The sequence below is a fragment of the Dromaius novaehollandiae genome, chromosome 2 (genome assembly GCF_036370855.1).
Source record: "Dromaius novaehollandiae isolate bDroNov1 chromosome 2, bDroNov1.hap1, whole genome shotgun sequence".
NCBI lineage: Eukaryota > Metazoa > Chordata > Aves > Casuariiformes > Dromaiidae > Dromaius > Dromaius novaehollandiae.
In genome coordinates, this window is record NC_088099.1 from 135,676,649 (window position 1) to 135,696,770 (window position 20,122).

A 20,122-nucleotide genomic window follows, 5' to 3' on the forward strand; every position below is an offset into this window, starting at 1 on the left:
AAAATGCACTTTCTTCTCTTGCTTTACACAGTCAGACTGGATTTTCTTCTGAGAAGAATCATTAAATTGCAGATGAGTTCACACTCATACAGACAGAATGACCAAAATTTTTTTTTTAACATATAGTCCTGCTGAGTTAATATTTAACTATCTTAATGCTACAGTTTCTTTTAAATCACAAATATGTTTGAGCTATTGAGGGACAAGCACTGCTGGAACATTAGTTTACAAAAGCAGTCGTGTCTTTAATCACTTTTATCTCATGTGTAACTGCCATCTTTTCTGAGCAAATGCAGTACTTCTATGGACCTTCACTTTCCAAGTGCATTTCTGAGTATACTCTGAAACTCTCAGCACATCACAAAAATGTCCTTAGGGAAAAACAAACATGGAACTTTTTCATACAATGAGGATTACTTCTGATAACTTGTGTTATCAACTAAAGCTATTATAAGCTAAATAATTCAATAGTAAATCTACCATAAATCATTTCAATGGCTTTGAACATGTGCTTTATCTTTAAAAAGCATAATTATATTCCTCAATTTTGCACACTTAGAATTATGCAGATGATTTAGCAACTGTGAAACACAATTTGCTATTTAACTGGAAAATGAAATACCCTAAATGGTCAGGATTCTTGCAGTGTACGTACAGTTGCCATAGAGTCATTGAAGATATCAAATCCAGAAAAAGAGTAATGTATCTATGGTACTGATTTCTTTTCAAGAGGTTAGTTCACGTAGTTCGCATCGTCTCACTATTTTTACCTGGTAAAGTTTGCCTGTCCTCATTCACTGCAGGGAATTCTTTCACCAGCTCCCTGTCTTCTCTGGTACGAGAGAGCCAGCAGCTACAGTCAAAGTTCAGTTCTTGTTTTGTATGTAGTTCTTGTATGTGAAAAGACTTCAAATGCCAACCCTCAAAGCCTGGCATATCATCACAGCTGACCCGAATCTTGTATACATCTCCCACATCTCCAGTTTCAACCTGCAACAAATACCATGAGGAAGAGTGTATTGTCAGGGCTGCTTCACTTGTAGAGATTTTTCCAAAAAGCGTAGGATTCATTAAATTTATGTTAACCAATGGGAAAACCGAATCTGAGGCTAGGATAGGTGTGAAGAGGGAATTGATCCCTCTTTTTCATGGACAACAACTTGAACTGTTTATGAAGTGAAACTTATGAAAAGTAGCCCATGAGAGCAAGGCCTGGCACTTGATGACTTACAAGACCATTTCCAGTCCAAATTTTTTTAGATAAGTGTCGTAAGGATTTGCCATGCCACACATACAAAATTTCTGGATGCAAGGCACTGTTCTTTAAGGACCAGGGAAAGAATATTTCCTGCCGTCTGTAAAACAGCAGTAGAATGGTTCTGTGATGATCCTGCAGGAATCTCCTAGCTCCTGAACCATAGCTCCACAATAGCCACATGGCAGTAGCTTTACATTGAAAAGGGCACCAAACTTGTCCTCCCTGTAAGCCCAGCCTGCCAGGCTTGCCATGATTCAAGGCCATCCCAGACTACAATGCATGTGTGAGGGGGCTTATGCCTCTCAGATTTAGCACACCCTCACAGAGTCCTGACTTGGTCTCCACCATTGCTCCACGTAAAGGGAAATATTATGTGCGCAGCATTTTATGTCAGGAGTTTTTCATTCGTGCCGTGTATGCTGTAAAGGATATCATTAGCCCTGGTGCCCTAAGTGGTCTAATTCCTCCTAAAAAGTGCACATTCGTGTCTTATTAAACTTAATCGGAACTATTTGGATTCATCAAGAGGATAGTACACAGGTTTTTCATGCATTTAAATTACAGTTCCTTCACGGGCAATAAAATCATTGCTTCTGCTCTTTCACAACCAGACTACTGATTTGTAAAATTATTGCCTGCAGATTTTCCTTCTTACAGATGGACCTCAGGACTCTGTATCACACAGTTACTCTAAATGTCATGCACTACTTATTCCATAAAGCTCTGTAGTTTAGAGTTGCAACATTACAGAACTCAGTTATTTTTATTTAGCAGGGCAAGTTGTACCTCACATTTTACTTTGTCTTCTGCTACCCAAATTCACAGTTTTCTAGACATGTGCTATACTCCTTGTAGGAAAAGTGCAGATAATATATACAGGAAAAAATTCCAGAATGCAGGACAGACTATTTAAAAACCAATGCTTTCTTTTCTTTTTCTAGAATCACAATTTCAGTGAAATCCATGACTGCCTTTAAACCAAAAAGCATCAGTAACCTTACCATCCACAATCTGTTGAATTAAACAACACCAAATATTTTCAATTGAGTGTATTACATATTTCTCACTTTTTCTGTCTTTTTTTCATAAGTCTCGCCATTATTATCTTTTCTGTTCAGCTCCATCATTGCAACAGCACATTGCCATCACATCATTTTCGTAACCATTTCCTGAGCAATTTAATATGATCAATTTCACTTTGGAATATGGTACCCTGTCTTTGATCCTGTAACTGCCTTTTCCCTCCATCAATGTCTATTAACTGATGCAAAATGACCTTCAAGGCAGAGATGGAATAGTCGTCCATCATAAAGTATAAATTCAGTGAATTTCCTCTTTCTAAATTTACACAATATTTACAAAAGGGCACCGTTTACTTCACTTTTATTCATGACTCAAATTTCCTAGTTAACTTTTCCACATGTATTTCTTCTGAATAGTTTTATGTAATATTCAGTACTTGAAATCTGATCTAGGATGGACTCAGTTAAGTAATACAATATTGTTTCCATTGCATGATTGAAGGAGAACAGCTCTTACAATCAAGAAGATGCCTTGACGAAGCCAGTGGGGTTTTGAATCTCAGAAATAGGTAACTGATGAAGATGATTAGAGAATTTCATAATATTTTAAATCTTTTCCTTTTTGAATCACACAGGACTGCTCCAAAGGCACCAAGCCTAAAGCAATTAAAGGTTTGTAAAATTTATTGTCTGGTTCCACATTAAAATTAAATTCTCTATCACTTCCCCATAAAAAAATACACATGCATGAATGATTCTCATTATAGAGGGTGCGGTCAAATCATCTAAAGTTCAGCTAAACAGCGTTCTAGCATAAACTCCAGAAATCCTGCTCTCTGTTGTTTGAAGCATCATCCCATACTGTGGAAAATATAGAAAGTATAGAATTATGTGATTTTAAATTTTCTGTCCTCCTTTTAGCCATCAACACAAAGTACACTTAATATTTATGTTGTGCATTTATGCATGGGTGTATTTGCAGAGCTTTGTGGTCACAGCACTATGGCTCATTTCATACTACTTGTGCTAGTGCTGGGAAGGATAGTTTTAGGGATCCCAACCCCATGATTTGTCCATCCATATCACTTTGCATTCTGTGATTATCTGGATAATAGAATATGCACAATGCACTAGGTGCTCTCCAAAGGCAGGCTATAACAAGCTTTTTCTGTAAGTAGGCAAGAAATGTGCTGGAGTTTGGAAGAAAGATGCATATAATTTACAAATTTCCTCACTCCATATGATATCAGCAATTGATCTCTATCATTACTCAAACAACAACGAGAAAACTAACTGCATAGTTAGTTTATTTTCATTTTCCCAGTTAGTTTTCAATGTGTCTATTCTGTTCGTTGGAGAGAGCATGGTTTTCCACCTTGCTGTCTCAGATGCTAAAACTCCCAGCAGATTCAATAACATAGACACATTCACTTATTTCTCAGTTTATTTGAACTAATGTTTTCAAATTAAATTTATTCATATGTAAGCAGCTCGCCCACTCTACTATAGCTGTCTGACACCACCAAAACCAAATAATTTAACCTGTTAGGATGCTGCTGTTTTATCTCTTTCAGCAATTTATTCTTTACATTTGCTATGTGCCACTAAACTACATCTGTTCTTTCATAGGAGATGATTAAAAGTATTTTGAACCAGATAAGCATTCTGAATATGATACACATCTGTGTATGCATTTGTGTCAGAGCACCTGGAAAATCAGGAATTTACATGCATTTGTGTCCCAGGTGTGCAATAAATGTATCTGTAAGATCAAAATTAAGCCAACTGTTTCAAAGCAACGTGAGCTGCTTAGAGTGCATAACCTGTTGTTCTTTTTGCTGCACTGTATTACTAAGGAAATTTGTCTAAGACCAGGACCTTGGGGAGGTTTAAAGGTTTATTTCCTTCCACTTTGCAGCCCTTCTTCCCTGTGACATCACATTATGCCTCCAACATGGTGCTGCAGGGGGAGAAGGTGAGCAAAGCTTCTGTATTCTTTCAAATAGTTTTAGTAAGAACAAAGAAAGAGAGTAAAAGGAAAACGGATTTATTAGCTGAACTGGTTCTAAAGAAGGTGGTTTCTGAGGATATCTGCAAAACCCCAAGTGCTCCTTTGTATCAGACCTGCTATTCTGACCTCCTTAGAATGGCACAAAACCTACCCTGTAAGCAGTATGGCAAAGAGACAAAATTTCTGGCACGATAAACAATGCTCAGATAGTATTAAAATTTTGATACAAAGCAACAAAACCAAGGACAAAAATAGCCAAGGGAAAAATACAGGTGCTAACCCAAAGCCAATCCAAATTATGAACGAGCATTTAAAAAGCCATTAGGACAGAACCCCAGTAGGACAGAATACGGTACTATGGTACAAAGAATGGCAGAATAGAACAGGCAACCAGACTGATACAGAACAATACTAGTTTCTCCTAGCAGGGCACCTTGTCACTGAAATTACGTGATCTTAACAAGAAATGCATGCCACTTCAGAAATTACTGAAAAGCTGGATGCAGTAGAGGTCTGCTTTATGCAATGATACTTGCCAAAATCCAGCCAGCTGGTGTGGCTGTTGCACAGACAAGACTCTGCCTCTATTGACCTCTCTAGTTTATGTCCGTAGGTTAGGAAGATCTTTTTGTTGCTCAGTCTGTTTTCTGATAAGCAGCTGCTTTCTTGTCTTTTACAAGTGCCATTTATCTTTCCATTTACTCCCTGTAAAGTTCCTAAATTGTGTTAGCTTGTTATTTAAATTAAAAATTCAGCCTGGATCAGGTCATTATGATGAAGCTCTGATACAGCTGCTGGACAACATTTTCTCAATGTAGTTTTGTCTTTGTTTTCAAAATGTTTATTACAGTCATTTAAACATCTTTCCGAGCTTTATAAGACTGCTGTGAATGCAAGCTGATTCTTTCTTTTGACTGGCCGAAAGCTGCACTTCCATGCCAGTCAACAGAATTTGCAAGTGACTTAGCTTAGAAAGTCAGGACAGAATTTGAGCGTTAAAAAGATGTCTTAGATGAATCCTCTCAAAGAAGCAGGATAACTGTGAGGTGTACAGGTAGTTACGACTGTATTAGGTTTGCTTTTAGTACTGGCCAGGTATATGTTATTGCTTCAGGGCTCATCACACCTTGATAGGCTTGAATGCATTCTCCTGTGATGTATGATTACCCAGAAAAATCCTATGTACCTGCTGGTCTGAGAGGCAGAACCATATTGGAGGACAGTGGAGAGGCTTTACAAAGACTGGAATAACGGAAAGAAAAGCCCACTTATGTCCTTTGGGCATACTGTCCAAATCCTTCATCTTCTGCATTCTCAAGTAATTGTATATTGCCTTTCATATAAACCGCAACTCAGGATTCTTTAGAGAATTGAAAAAATACAAGACAAGAGCAAGTGAATGCAGTAAATTATACAAAAGGGATCGTTTCTCCCCCTAGACATATTCTTGAAGGCACTGAAAATTCAAAGAGAACGCTGTAGAGCTGGCTGTAGTAAAACAGGACTACAAGCATAAGATGGTTCAAGATCTAAAGTTATATCATTCTATCTTTGTAAATAAAAAGTCATTCATAGCAAGCAAACCAGCATTCCATATAAATGCATATATATATATATGTATATATGTATATATAGCTCCTTTGGCTAGAGTGGACTGTCATAATGATATCTCTGTAATACTGTATATTTATGACTTACAATGAATGCATCTGTTGCTCTGGGTAGAAAGCTTACATATCCTCGGTTTTGTGGAGAAAGCAGAAGGTCATCACTTTTGCCCTTTGAGCCATAAATCACAAGGGTTCTTTTACAGTCCTGTGGCTCTGGGGAATCTCCATCTGTTTGAACCTGCACTCTCCACTGTTGTGCTAAATAAAATGAAGACATCATCACATATTTCATATCAAGGGAGGACAGTAATGGATTTCTTCATTATTATTACTGCAAAGAATTTAAAGATTACTATGAGTTTACCTACCATTTTATAAAAATAGACACACATTCCTTCTCTTGAACACAATTGTAATTTAAATAAGACTTGATAAACACAAGACAACTGTTGAAGTGGGTATACAAGCAGAAATTAATATCAAGGAAGCAAGAAAAATAATCTTTGGCTAGGTTATTGCATTCTCTATAACAAATTGGTTGCTTTAATTGCAATAATTCATTTATTACATATTAGTCCTTAAAGTATTCATGCACGTAATAGGAAAAAGAAGACTAACATTTTGGAAGACTAGTATATGATCCATATTTAAGAACTGCTGGCTGGAATACACAACTAGCCTAATCAAATAATAAAAATTAAACCTCCTTTTTTCAATATTTCTAACCTAATCTGTCATGGTGTTTGCTTATTTGCAGCATAAGATCATTCATTAGAGTTCTGTCTAAAATCTAGGTAATTCGAAAGAACTGCTTTCATTTACCTCAGCCCATGGATTGGGCCTTTCAGAGATTCTTTTTGGTAGATGACATATACTCCTAATAATGATCGTAAATCCAGAATTCAACCAAGAATGTGTATCAGAAGGGATTCATTATTCCTGTTAAAAATGCAGCAGAAAACCATTCAAGGTGTGGAAAAAATATGTCTGAGATGGACATTATACACTAGAAAGATAATTAACTGGTTGAATGTAAATCTTCACCTGAATTCAGATTGAGTTTTTTGTAGAAAAGACACTTGATCCTGCATGCCAAAGGGAACTTAACAGTGAAAGGAAATCAAAACCCTGTGTTTAGACTGTGACCAGTACTGTGGTAATGGTATAATTTGCTAATGGAGTTAATAGGAAAGAGAATTTTTTCATGAATGTGTGTAAGCCTACAATGCAATGTATTGACAGAATAAATTTTAAAATAGTGCAGCTTGCAAATAAATTGGATGTGATTTTTTTTTTCTTAATGTGCCATGTGGTTTTCTCATAAATTTCGTTTTCCTCCACCCGTTTGGAGGTGGAGGTTGGATGAAGACCTGTTCTGTTTTTCTCTGTTTATGATTTTTTCCCTGTTCTTTGCATTGTTTTATTTAGCTTATTCTGGTTTCCCCTTGTTATAAAAGCTTTTTCTGCATTACATCTGACTGTTCCCTGATTCTTCTGGGCTCAGCTACAAAACAGCAGGCAAATACACATCACAGGCAGTCCGCTGAGTAAGATGCTAGCTGAAAGGATCCTTCCACCTGAACTCTTTTTTTGAGGTCATATCTAGGAATGAGTCAGACTTTGTCTAATGAGGAACTTTTGTTGTTTAATATGTATGCCAGCTTTGAATTTTATCTCCTTGTGCCAGGTTGGCATGTGGTACCCTTTAGGGTGTCACACTTGGTGAAGTCAAGCATCGTTTGAGTTTCTGCCATTCCTGAGTACCCTAAGGGCTTACAAATTCAAATTCAAATTCTTACAAAGACTCCCACCATAACCCTGAACCTCTTATCCACTCCAGCCATGTCCCTTGTAAACTCCTTCCATTTGGTCACAGGTGCACAGCAGAGGGGAAATTAAGACAATTTTTGCATTATTGTGTCTCCTCGGTGAGTTTTCCTTTTCTCACTGTAATTCTCCTCTGTTTCAGGAAAGAGCAAGCCCTAAGTTAAGAGAAAGCAAGGATGCATATCTGCATATCTTTCCCCCTTCAAGAAGCAGCATGTTTGGAGAAGGTATTTCAGGCAATGTGATTTACTTTAATTAATATCCATGATTGCATTTTTAATTATTATTGCAGAAGAAAGGCTAAGACACCAGTTGGGAGTTTTCCAGGAAATGAATCAGTGGTTAACAGATTTAAGGCCTCTTAGCATCTGTGACTGCTTGTTCGCCTACATTTACTTTTAAAGCTTCCACAACTTGGTAACTGAGCTAACCCAGACTGACTGCAATTTCTCTCAGTTCAGCAAACTCATTTCAACCTGCTCATGCCAGAGTAAGAAAAGAACGTTTTGTCTAATATTATATTCCCTGAGACAACTACTTGGTAAGGATGGCTATTCTAGAAAGGAGACTGACTGCAAATAGCTATTTGTTTCATCGACTTCTATATCTCTTTTCAGCAAATTCCAAATATCTCAGTAACATCTGAAAATTAGATAGCTGAGTCTGAGTATGTCATTTTCTGCATTTCATATGCATGGCCACATAAAAAAGATGCTTTTCCCCTGATATCACTGAACTGCATTAGCTTCATTTCGAAGTGATTAGTGTTAGTGTGTTATTTTACTTTTAGGATATGTGCAAAGCTATAGCCCTTTTCTTTGAGACATCAGTATGAGGACTGTTTAAATGAAAGGCAGAGGGGAAATAGACTTCAAAAAAAAAAGTCAGAATTCTCTCTTTTCTAAAATAATATATCCAAGGCTCTCATTTCATGTTATTCCAGAGATGCATGGGTCCTTTCTTGACTTTAAGAAATGAAATAGGATCAACCATAACAAAATCCTTCCAGAAAGCCTTTTAACCACCACTTTGGAATCTGAAAGACGCTTGCAGCATAATCAGGAAAATCAAACCTGCAGTGACTTCTGCACATAGCAAATTGGGTAGGGTAAAATATAAAGCTAATATTTTGTAAGATAATTCAGAAAACTGAAAAAGGAGGGCTTGATTTTCTGTTTTTTTGGTTTTTTTTTTAATATGAACAACTTATATATTGTTAGAGGATTGCCACCATTGTTTTGAGGACATGGTACTCCAGTTTTATTTCACTGGTATTTTTTGGGCTTAAGAGCTAAAATAGTATTCACACTTTGCTAGATGTAAGAGTAGGTTGCTTACTTCACAGAAATTGTAGAAATTTGTGTTGCTTGTTTCACCTGTCTTGCAGGACCTTGAGGCAGACCAGTGAGACTGCCTGTCTTGTTCCTATTTCATGAGGAAATTCAGCCTCCACCTGGCAATATATACTATCCTTGATTTTTAAAAGCAGGACAAATCTATCTGTGTTTTGGGGATTCTGTGATTATTCTTACTCCATTAGCAAAAACTCGCAAGGCAGGGAATGATTAAAAAACAAATGGAGTCACAGGGAGAATTTACTGTATGTTTTCACTTCTCTTATGAATTGTCTGTATGTGTTAATGCCAACAACATTGCATGACACAAGAAAATCTAACCTATAAATATCTGTTAACTGAACTGCTTTCATTGATGTTGAACTGTATTTTATACATCATCCACAAAAGCCTACAATACCACAGAACACCCGGTGAACCACACTGCAGGAATTCAGCTCCTTTTAACTGACTGCAGTATAGACAAAATTGTAATATACTGTCTTGTCTCTTTGCTTTGCAAGAAAATCGTTTACTATGTGCTATTTTGATACTACACCTATATTGAAGGGGAAAAAAAAAGAGAAAAGAGAAGGAGGAAATAGTAAATTTTCCCCGCAGTAGAAGAAACTTTTAGCAAGTGATGAAAACTCCCATTTTCCCTCAGAACAAGTTCATCATTTGAGAACTGAGAGTACCTATCCATCTTCTGTACCGAGGTGGTCTTCTTTAAATCTTTTTCTCTTGCATGAAGCATACATGGCGGGATCAAGAGAGTATAAATAATTTTGTTATTGTGCTTGATTTGATAGAGTCTTTTCACAATCTATAGATGATGATGAGAGAAGCTGATATAGATCTGCCGCCTTTAGGCAGAATCCATTGCCACCAGCAGTGTTTACAGGGATCTGGAATTCCTGCTTCATTAAAGCTGGCAAAATGCCAGCTTGGCTGAAAAAGAACTATAAGTCCTCAAGAAACCTGCTTAGCAAAGATGACTTTCAAACTCTACTTCTTGGTTACGTGGTTGAGCAGCTTATTAGCCTTATCCAAGGAGAATGATATTTCTGACCTTCAGAATGTCTTACTGAGTGTTTTGTTTTGTAAACATTTCCTTTAGACCTGACCTAAGCACATTGACTGCTATTCTGGAAATCACCAAACAACACTGGATTATGACAATCATAATACTTGCAGAGTGTAGTTGGTCTGGAATCTGACCACATGAATACACAAACATTGGCTGCGTAACGTCAATACTCGGCTGCTGGCCTCATACAGCAAATGTATAATACATGCAAAGTTTTCACTTCCGCTGTAATGTTCCTTCCACTTCCACTGCCTGTTTCACCATCTGAAATCACTGTTACAGCTGCTGGGAGAATTTAAGGCAAATACTTTTTCTTCCAAGATTCTGCATCTCTGGAATTTTCTGTAACCATAGTACTGTATCATGGTGGATTCATACAGAACTGTGCACAAGACACCTTTCCTAACCTCTTGCACTGAACACTCTCCTATAAAGCTCAATCTTTTCACATGCAAGATCTACAAGATAATCAGCAAGACAACACAAATTAAAATGTGAACAATCCTTAGATCTGTTCTGCTCATCACCTCTTTTATATAAGGCATAAAAAGCATGATCTCAGTTCCTCACTGAAGCGAGCTCCTGGGTAAAGAAAAGATGGCTAAAGAGGAGTTCAAGTTAACCTGATGCATTGCTAATTGGCAGAATACTCCCTAACAAATGTTCTCTTTCTCTTTCTTTATTATTCAGAACCTCATATCTCATCCTAATAAATCTGCATACAATTTTGGGGTCTTCCTGGACACCTTGACAGTGTGAAGTTTCACTAACTGATAAAGTTGCTCCTTTCTCTTCATAATCAAAATATTGTGTCTTATTCTTCTTGACATGCACAAGCTCTTACCAGTCTGTGCATCTGTGCCTGTTCATTGCAACATAACAAAGAATGAAGCTGCATTGGAAAAAAGCTGAGATTAGTACCAAAATATGGTGTATTTTCTGAATATAGGGTGAAACTGATATTATGGATGCATCTCAGAACCGTGTGCTTAACAGAATGCAGAATCCAATTCCAAGCCACTCTTGTGAAAATCAAATATCTCTATGGGAAAGTCATTATTTCCCTGAGTTAATCAGCCTCCTCTTGTAAAAGCTATGATCTTCTGGAACAGTGAAACTGTTGGCCAGACTGTTTGATTGAATGTAACAGTTTTCATTTTCATGGGAAAAGGAATTAGACTGAGAGATCAGGACTCATCCTACAAAAGGCAAGCGACCATTTTCAGAGGTAAATGAAAATATTACTTCTTTTACTTTAGTTTCTCCCATAGTGTTCCCAGACACAGTTACACAGAATACATACTTACAGTTAAATGTTCATAAAGAAACTTGTATTAGTCTGTTTCTCTTTTCTGGCTAAGGAAAAACAGAGATGGTATCTCAAATTTTAAACACTTGGGAGATACTAGCATTTTACAATGATGAGACCATCTTTGTAGGTATATAAATAAACAAGTGGGTGGCTAGTTTTTTCTTAACATGTTTTATTAATTCAGGCAGTCTTTGTCAACTGAATGAAATTACTGCATTTAGTTTCATTAATGAATTTGGAGCCTAAGCCTGCACCACTTCAGGCTACTTGGGGAATACCCTGATGGACTTTGATCTGAAAATGTTTCCGCTGTCATTTCACAACACATTTTTCAAGTTGCTGCTGTTTGCTAAGGGATCTGTCTCAATGTATTAAATGACAGTAGCACTGGAATAAACAAAACAATATTGAATTTCTTCTTAGAGAAATTTCCAGCTGATTTTGGGACAGAATGGTAGAAATAGGAAGAAAACCAGAAATGGGTTGAGAGAAGCATCTTTTCCTCAATTATTTTAAAAGACTTGTCATTTCCACAGATCTTTACCAGACAATTTGCATTCATTTTCTCTCATAGTTGAGTGTTTACACATATGATGAGGAACCTAATTTGCTCCACTTATTTGTCACTTAATACTAATTTGGGGGTTAAATGCAAATAGCCAAAAAAATGGTGTAGAAAACAATACTTACCTTTGGAGAATGCCTTCTTTGAATTGCTATATTCTAAAATATAAACAACAAAAAAGTTTTATGTGAGCAAGTCTTATTATTACTTTTCTTCTTAAGTCATGGTCATATTCAGCAAGTTCTTCACTAACCCGTAAGCATTGAGTATATACGATATGGTTGCAATACAAATTTTGTGTAACAAAATACTTACTTTTGGCAGTTAGCTCTCTTTCAGTTTTCCCATCATCTTGGTATTCATCTAACCATCTTTCATTGCAAAAACAAAAATAATGAGATTAATAACAATTATCATTCATATTACAAGTGATCTCACAATTATCTTCACTCTCTTCAACCATATTTTTATACTTTTTTGCCAAATTATGCCTTGAAAATACTTCCTAGACCTGATTTTATTTTATACTTTTATCACAGTTAGCATTATTCATGTTCAGAGAGAATTTGGCTCACTCTATTACCAGCAAAAAATAGAAATTTGCATGGAAGTTAACACTATACAAGGTACTAAGTATCTACAGGATCAATATTCAATTGTACATTTTTGAGGGAATGGTATATAACCTGCAATGTTCAGTTCGTTGTACTTAAAATTTTATATAACCCCTGGAAGGAGTATTGCCTACTCCAGGTCTGGAAGTTTCTAGAGCTTCTATAGACAGTCAGCAATGAACTGAATTTCTCTTTATCTTTTCTTTTCTTTCATACTGATGAATTAAAAGAACTTTTCTGAAATCTCATTTCACTTCAAAAACACATTCATACATCTTCAGTTGATCCCCCTTGCTGATATAATAACACTTTACATCCATTAACAGTCTTCCTTATTTAAAAATAAATAAATATGTGCTATCAGCTTCCATTCTATTGGCTCCATGCTGATGTAGCTTTTGTTCAAATCCAGGTGTCCATAATATATTTCATTTCTTAAATATAACAAAACTACGTGAATAAATCTCTTGTGCATGCAGACTAGACTCCAGTGTATTTCAGCTATTGTCGTAATAAATAGCTTGATTAACCTTTGTGAACTATCTATCTCCTCATTCCCTCCTAAGAATGAAAAAGACCACTAGCAGTCCCTAAAAATACAAACTTTGACACATTGGCAGCACTTACTCTGCAGGCAAAGAACAGCAGAACCCTTCTAGGTCTATGCATAATGCCTCTAATCTTTTTCCAAGAGCTTAATAAGTTCCTTTTGACAAGGCAGTTTTATAGCAAGCTCAGAGTCTTCATTAAGTATCCCTCCCTTAGGAAAAGTCTCATAAAATCTCTGTGACTTTAAAGAAACAATTGTCTCATTTGTCTGCTCTTCCAATAACCATCTTCAGTGCACACCAAACCAATTAAACAGCCTGATAGCCAAAAAGCAAAAATAAAACAAAAACCTGATCATCAAAATAATAGTTTTGAGAGGAGTAAATGGTTCTTAGCTAATCATTTCCAGGAGTCTTGCAAATCGAAATCCTGCTTTTTGTAAACCAAAGGGATTCCTAAAGAAGTAGAGCTATTTTTACAGAACTTCTGAAGATTTTCATGACTGTAAGACACAGTTCCCAAAATAACATGGAAAATATATCAGCCATGTAGCCTAAATTCACAAAATCTGGAAACCACATATTACAAAGTATAATTAGCTTGATCTAAATTATAATTCTTTAAGTGATTACTATTGTATTAAGTAGAGTGATACAAAAGTAATACACACACAAATCCTTACTTTCTTCTGTTGGCCTTCTGTAATGCTTTTTCTGTTATAGCCATGTGGCTCAACAATATGATTGCTAAAAGTTCAGGTTGCAGTTGCCTCAGGTAACAAATATATTTGGAAGAATAGGCTCTTTAGTAACTGCTAGAACAGAGAGAGCTGGACATTTCTCAATTCTGCCCATGGCAGCAAAATCCTAGACTTAGCTATTTGCTAAGTGAAAGGAAAAATTTTAGCTCTCCCTTAGGAGGAGTGTTAACCATTCTTTGCATCTACAGTCAAAAGTCTTTTCAAAGATTTCCAGTATTTATGTATAAGGTCTTCAGTGACTGGGAAAGAAAAACTGACTGAAATCCATATAACTAGATCTTGCCACATAACACTTTTTAAAAGATAGGGAACTGAACACATATTTATTTTCATGTGCTCTGTATATATGAATATGTCTAGATAAAGTAAAGATCAATGCACCTTTCCTCCTTTACAACAGTTGGTTTTGGGCTTCTTTGCCTTATACTACGACTCTTTCCCATACCAACCAGGAACTTTCCTTCTTTGACTTCAAGATCTAAATTCTGCATTTCATGTCCATTGAAAAACTCTGGGGCATTGCTCGTATATTTAGGTTGTATGCACATGCCTGTTCTGCAATGTTTACCTTGGGCTGCTGGCAGTTTAACAAAGTAAGTCTGTTTCTCCATGAATGACATACCTATTACAAGGAAATACAACCTCTTGAGCTTCCTCTCCTTCTTCATGTTTGATGACAATCTTATCCAGGAACCATCCATTGCCTGTATTGAAATGACAAAAGTTTATCATCTGAAAAAATGTATTTTTTGAATAAATTTAAAGAAAAAGAATACAAAAATCTTTTTTCAGCAGAAAAGCAGATCACATTAGGACAGAACTCAGATGAATGGATGATATAAATTAACACAGTGAAAGCTTTATTTTTCTACATCTCTTGCAAGAGGTACAATATTCTTCCCTGCTTTGCTGTGTTTTAATTTAAAAGGAGGGGTTTTTTTTGCTTGGAGACAAGTATATGCATTTATCTGTGAACTGCCATGACCATTCACATCCCAGCCTACATCTTTTGATTCCTTGTGATCAGGCACAAAGATGTTAGGACAAATCTGCTTATGCAATTGAGATCTGTGTGAGAAATGGAATTCTTGGTCCTCTGTGAGTGAAATTGTTATTGCATATAACAGTATCAATTAACAGACCATTAATATCTACTGTTCTCATTTCCCTGTGTTCTTACTTAGCTTCTGAAAAATATATGCTCCAGCTTTTATAGTATATGCTCATTTAAATAGACTACAAAGTCAAAACACTGCATAAATCTGCATGAACATTAGATTAACAAATTCTGATAGAAACAAGTTTGTTGAAAACAAACAGGTGTGCTTCTGGACATGTGATAAGCCTCTTCACAAAGCTTTTCAAATTTGCATTTTTAAAGCCTAAGTATCAAGGGCATGTTTTTGTCTCTCTTTGCCCTCTATAAAGAGAGGAAAGGACATTCTTTACAAAACCTATTTTTTAAAATATGATGTATGAAATTTATTGAAGTCCCTTTTTGCCCTCTTGCCCAAGGAAACAGCATGAAGATTTTTCTTTTGGCCTTGCAACAGGAACTATTTAAATCTATATAGCATGTAAACCACAAAGCACCTAAATATTTTACAGACTCCCCATTGAGTTTACTTACCTTCTACTTGCAACATTGTGAGAGAGAACTCATTTTCTATGAGTAAAGCTACACAAGTGGTAACATACATTTAGGTGCTATATAAATTGTAGACATTAGCAATATAAATATTAAAAAACAAGACAAAACAGACACCATATTCTTAGGTTATGATTCAGGTAAAAAACCTATCCATTAGCATGACATTAACACTTATTGGAGTATGACTGCAACTGGCCTACTACATTGCCAGGATAAAATAATGTTTAAGAACTTGATTTACCAGAGGGATAGTATTCCCCAAAAATTAGTGGACAGGGCATTGGCCCAGGCTTGGCTCAAGGACAGAACCGTACCTGCGCAATCATGGAGCATGTCCCAACCTAGTTTTTTTCAGAAGCCTTACCCTTCCCAGGCACAGGAAGAAAAAAGTAGGGCTGACAAGGAAAGTGTTTATAATTTTCATTAATAAAAGCATGTATTACTGAACTTCAAAGACCTATGTGACTGTGCAAGCAAATTATTTCTAATCCTGCTATTCTCTCAGTCTTCCCCTTACGTTCTATGTTTTGTTACATTGACTTCTGCATCTAGTTTTCAATAAAGCAGTAAAAGGTGTCTGTATGTAGAATACCTCTAGTGTTGCCTGGGTTCATCTTAGCTGGCTTAGGCAATCTCCTTAGACATAATCACAGTTGTTAAATTATGTCTCATCTTCTCACACACAGAGGAGCACAGAGGAACACTGGCTGGTGGGCAAAGCCGAATAAATTCTCTGCCCTAGCTCCTCCCACGGCTGTCACAGGAGAGCGGTCAGCCCCATGGTCTAGATGAGAAACCCATCACTATGAATCAACGGGAGTAGCTCTCCAGAGTACCCTTCAGACTGGGGCATGGCTGCCTGCTGGACTTATTATGGGATGTTGGGGAAAAGCCTCTTAGAATTGTACAGAACTTGCTATGGGATGTTTAGGGGTGGAACCAAAAGTGGAGGAAAGGAGGGATCGAGGTAGTTTGGGGAAGAACAAGCATGGGAAAATAGAAGAATAAGGAGATAAAATGGGCAGGTCAGCTGTGAGCGGATTGCTGGTCGGTATGCTTGTCACGCCATACCATATATATATATGTATATATTTCCCACTAATGGACCTTCTGATCAGCCAGAAAGGATGAGGCTGTTGGTACTGGGTTTTTTTGTGTGAGTGTTGAGTGTTTCTGTCTGTGTTTATCTGTGTGGCTGACCATGCACAAATACATACATATATATCTATATATCTATACACACACATATATGTATACACATACACATGTATATGTGTATGTTTTATGTGTGTGTTTGTGTATGTGCCTAGTGGGAATACATGCACAGCCTCACTACTGGTTGGTCCTGGGGACACAGAGCTGTGGCAGCCTCATTGCTGGCAGCCACTGTATTTGTCCTCTCCCTAACAGTAGTAACCACAGCCACATCCATCCTGCTCTCTTAGATCACTTCCAGTAACCATCTTAGTGACGGTTACAGTTATCCTTCAAAGCCTTTTTCAAATATCCTGTCCTTACTGTGTCTGCACCACTCACAACTTGTAATATTTCTTAAGAGGTATTGCTTGAGTCATACCATTATTTGTCAGTACATTGTAGCAAAACAGCATGAGGAATGTTTTTGTCAGATCCACACAACTATCCTATTTATCTTTGTGCTCTGCCTCTCCAGCTGCACCCAAGTGTGGAAGTCCCTAGAAGGCAGCAATCTCTGTCCCACGGTGAGGGCCTGCCTGAACAGCATATAGAGCAAAATGGCATTTCCATTTCAAGACTTAAGTCCCAGGGCACACATCCCATTATTGTTCCAGGATAGTTCCCAAACCAAGACTAAAGACCTTCTGCCCAATCATTCAGGTAACTGATATGATTAGAACAAAGGACAGCCCCATCTCTAAAGGAATGCACTTTCCTCCCTTGGATCCCCCCAGAAGACTGGGTCTCTAGCTGGTCTTCATCCTGGCTCACCAGCTATTTCCAGTTTGTAAACCCTGGGACGACTTCAGGTCAGGCTTATTTAGGGCTAGTTTTGGAGACAGTTCACGAGAGGCCTGCAAGATCTGTGTTGAACAAAATGAACAACCGTAATTACCCAGCCATAAATTTTGTTAAACATAGAATCCAACCTGTCTTCCTACTTAGACAACCCTTCATAAATACAGATTTTGGAATCCACTGTCAAAGGAACTTAGGATAGCTGAGCCTGGTGGCAGATTTGCTCTGCTGACTGTGTGATACAGCTATACTGCTTGTTAAAGGAGACACGAGGGAGGGGAAAGAGAGCTTGGTATGATGTACTGTGCAAAGAATAGTACTAGAGTGAAGGTAAGCTCTACCATACTGCCTTCTGGGATATGTCTTGGCATACTAGGATATGAAACTCTCAGGTATATGGTCATCTATATTGCCAAACGGAGCATACTATAGAGAATTACAAATTACAAGACTCAAGTTTACACTCCATACTAAGGCCATCCTAATGAGGCCACTCCCGCCATACTCACAAGTGTGCTCAGAGCCTTAAACAGTATGGGCAGTCAGGATATTTGGCATTGCTTGAGGCTATTTCAGAACAGAGTAGAGTAAAAGTGCTTTTCTAATCCACTGTGGCCATGAATTTCATTAGAAATCCTTCCCTTCATTTAACCCCTTCACAGCCACTAATCTGCAAATATATTTGCAGCATTTACATCTTCCCTGCTTTTAAAAGTCATCTTCTCTTCATTTACTTTGTTCTAGAGATGCACAGACCAAGGGCTTCTGTGACAAATTCTTCTCATCACAAAATTCTCTTTTTTATGAAGATCCTGCAATCTGAATGCAACATCATTCACTGGAGCAGCTCCACTTGAGCAGCACAAATGAAATAACCAAGTCTTCTCCCATTCCCCAAAGCAGCAAATATATTACTCTTTAGTTATTCAAACTTTGTTTCATAATACTGAAATGTCTTTAACTGCACTGATTATCTTTAACTCTGTTGTATCTTTGTCTTCACTCTTTGTCTAATGGAAGATCATTTTACCTCTGTCAGGACTACAGAGGTAAATGAGTTTTACTTCATGAGTTTCCTTAGACTGCTGTATGCTAAATAAATAGTGCTCTATTATAAATAAACTTGAAAACAAAGAATGAAATGATATTATTTGACATGAAATTCATGTCCTCTTTGCTGACCATTACCCACTGTATTCCATCAGTAACTAGTCCACAGGAAGGCTTTTTATCACCGCAAGACCTTCTGTCACATTTTGTATGAAGGATGCAACATAAATACAGTGTATTGTGTTTAAAAATGACTTGAAAACAGATTAGTTGCTAGGAATTTAAATCCTACCTGGACCAGTTCCATCATGGCTAATCAGAACTTTCTCCAAGTCTCCCAGTGAGACAGCCTTTATGCAGAAAATATCCATCTGTAGAACCATACAAGGAAAATGATAAAGGTCTGGAACATAGCTATTTTAACTAGAGCTACACTAAGTATAACAAAATAGTACAGCTACTCTTTTTCTCTGTTTTTGCTAAATGAATATTGGTGTTGTACATGGGTCCTGGCCAAACATTAAAGATCTTTTGAAGCCTTCCAAAATGAATACCACCTTAAAATTACTCCAAAGAGACAACACTGGATTCCTTTGGCATGAAACAATGCTCAGTTGCAAAGAATTGATTTGACCATCTCTATATTGCATCTTCTAGCTCTGTCTGCCTTGCCTCTCTTACCCAGACTGGAAAACATAATTGTGGTTAAGGATTTAGAGCTTGATTCTAAGATTCACAGTAGTCTGTTCAAGAGAGCAAAAATGCTTTCATTACCATCTTGACTATATGTCTAATGTAAATAATCAACAGTACTCAAATTCTAATATCCAATGGCCTCAGTAAATGATTCATTCAAAATCAACCGAAAAAAATTATTCACAAGATGAATTGTGTAATTCTGAATACAAAAAATATGTGACAAAATGGAAAACTGCTTGAAGAAATTTGTAAGCAAAAAGATATTTATGTTTGTTGAAGAAACAATTTGCTAGCCATAATTCACTTTCTCTGACCAGAAGCAGCACTGCTTTTACTTCACCTGTCCATGTTGAAACTTTACATTATTATTCTTAGACCTATGGAGCTTCCTCTTGCCAGCATCTCCTCTCGTTCCAATAAGATTGATGTAAACATTAGAATCTGTTTCAGCACCAAGTTTAGAGCCTGTGTATACGTGGATCTCATACACCAACACTAGAAAAAGAAAAACCTTGAGATTATCCTTATTGCTTTTACATGATTCAAAAGCTTTTTCATCAAAATTTGGCCAGGAGACTGTACTGCCTTTCAGTGTTGGAAATAGCAACACTATCCATGCATTTGTCACCTCCAGGTTCAAATCTTATAATTCTCTGCACAGAAATATGAATATGCTAACCCTAAAAAGCTGCATTTATGCTGAGTATAGCAGCCCATCTGCTCAGGAAAGCAGGCTATCAAGGAGGTGCTCCCTAGTGCTCCATTTTCTTCCCTC

The 20,122-nt window shown here is 37.0% G+C and overlaps 1 protein-coding gene across 1 annotated transcript in view; it reads right to left on the minus strand.

Annotated features, from left to right (window-relative positions):
- RP1 (RP1 axonemal microtubule associated) overlaps positions 1 to 20,122 on the minus strand; it is a 179,329-nt gene that overhangs the window by 70,606 nt on the left and 88,601 nt on the right. The window contains exons 25-31 of the mRNA XM_026097880.2: positions 19,688 to 19,842; positions 18,941 to 19,019; positions 14,575 to 14,656; positions 12,345 to 12,400; positions 12,155 to 12,187; positions 5,990 to 6,159; positions 771 to 990 (exon numbers count right to left, since the gene is read on the minus strand). Of these exons, the coding sequence (XP_025953665.2) occupies positions 771 to 990; positions 5,990 to 6,159; positions 12,155 to 12,187; positions 12,345 to 12,400; positions 14,575 to 14,656; positions 18,941 to 19,019; positions 19,688 to 19,842 (795 nt within the window). The remainder of the gene's footprint in view (positions 1 to 770; positions 991 to 5,989; positions 6,160 to 12,154; positions 12,188 to 12,344; positions 12,401 to 14,574; positions 14,657 to 18,940; positions 19,020 to 19,687; positions 19,843 to 20,122) is intronic.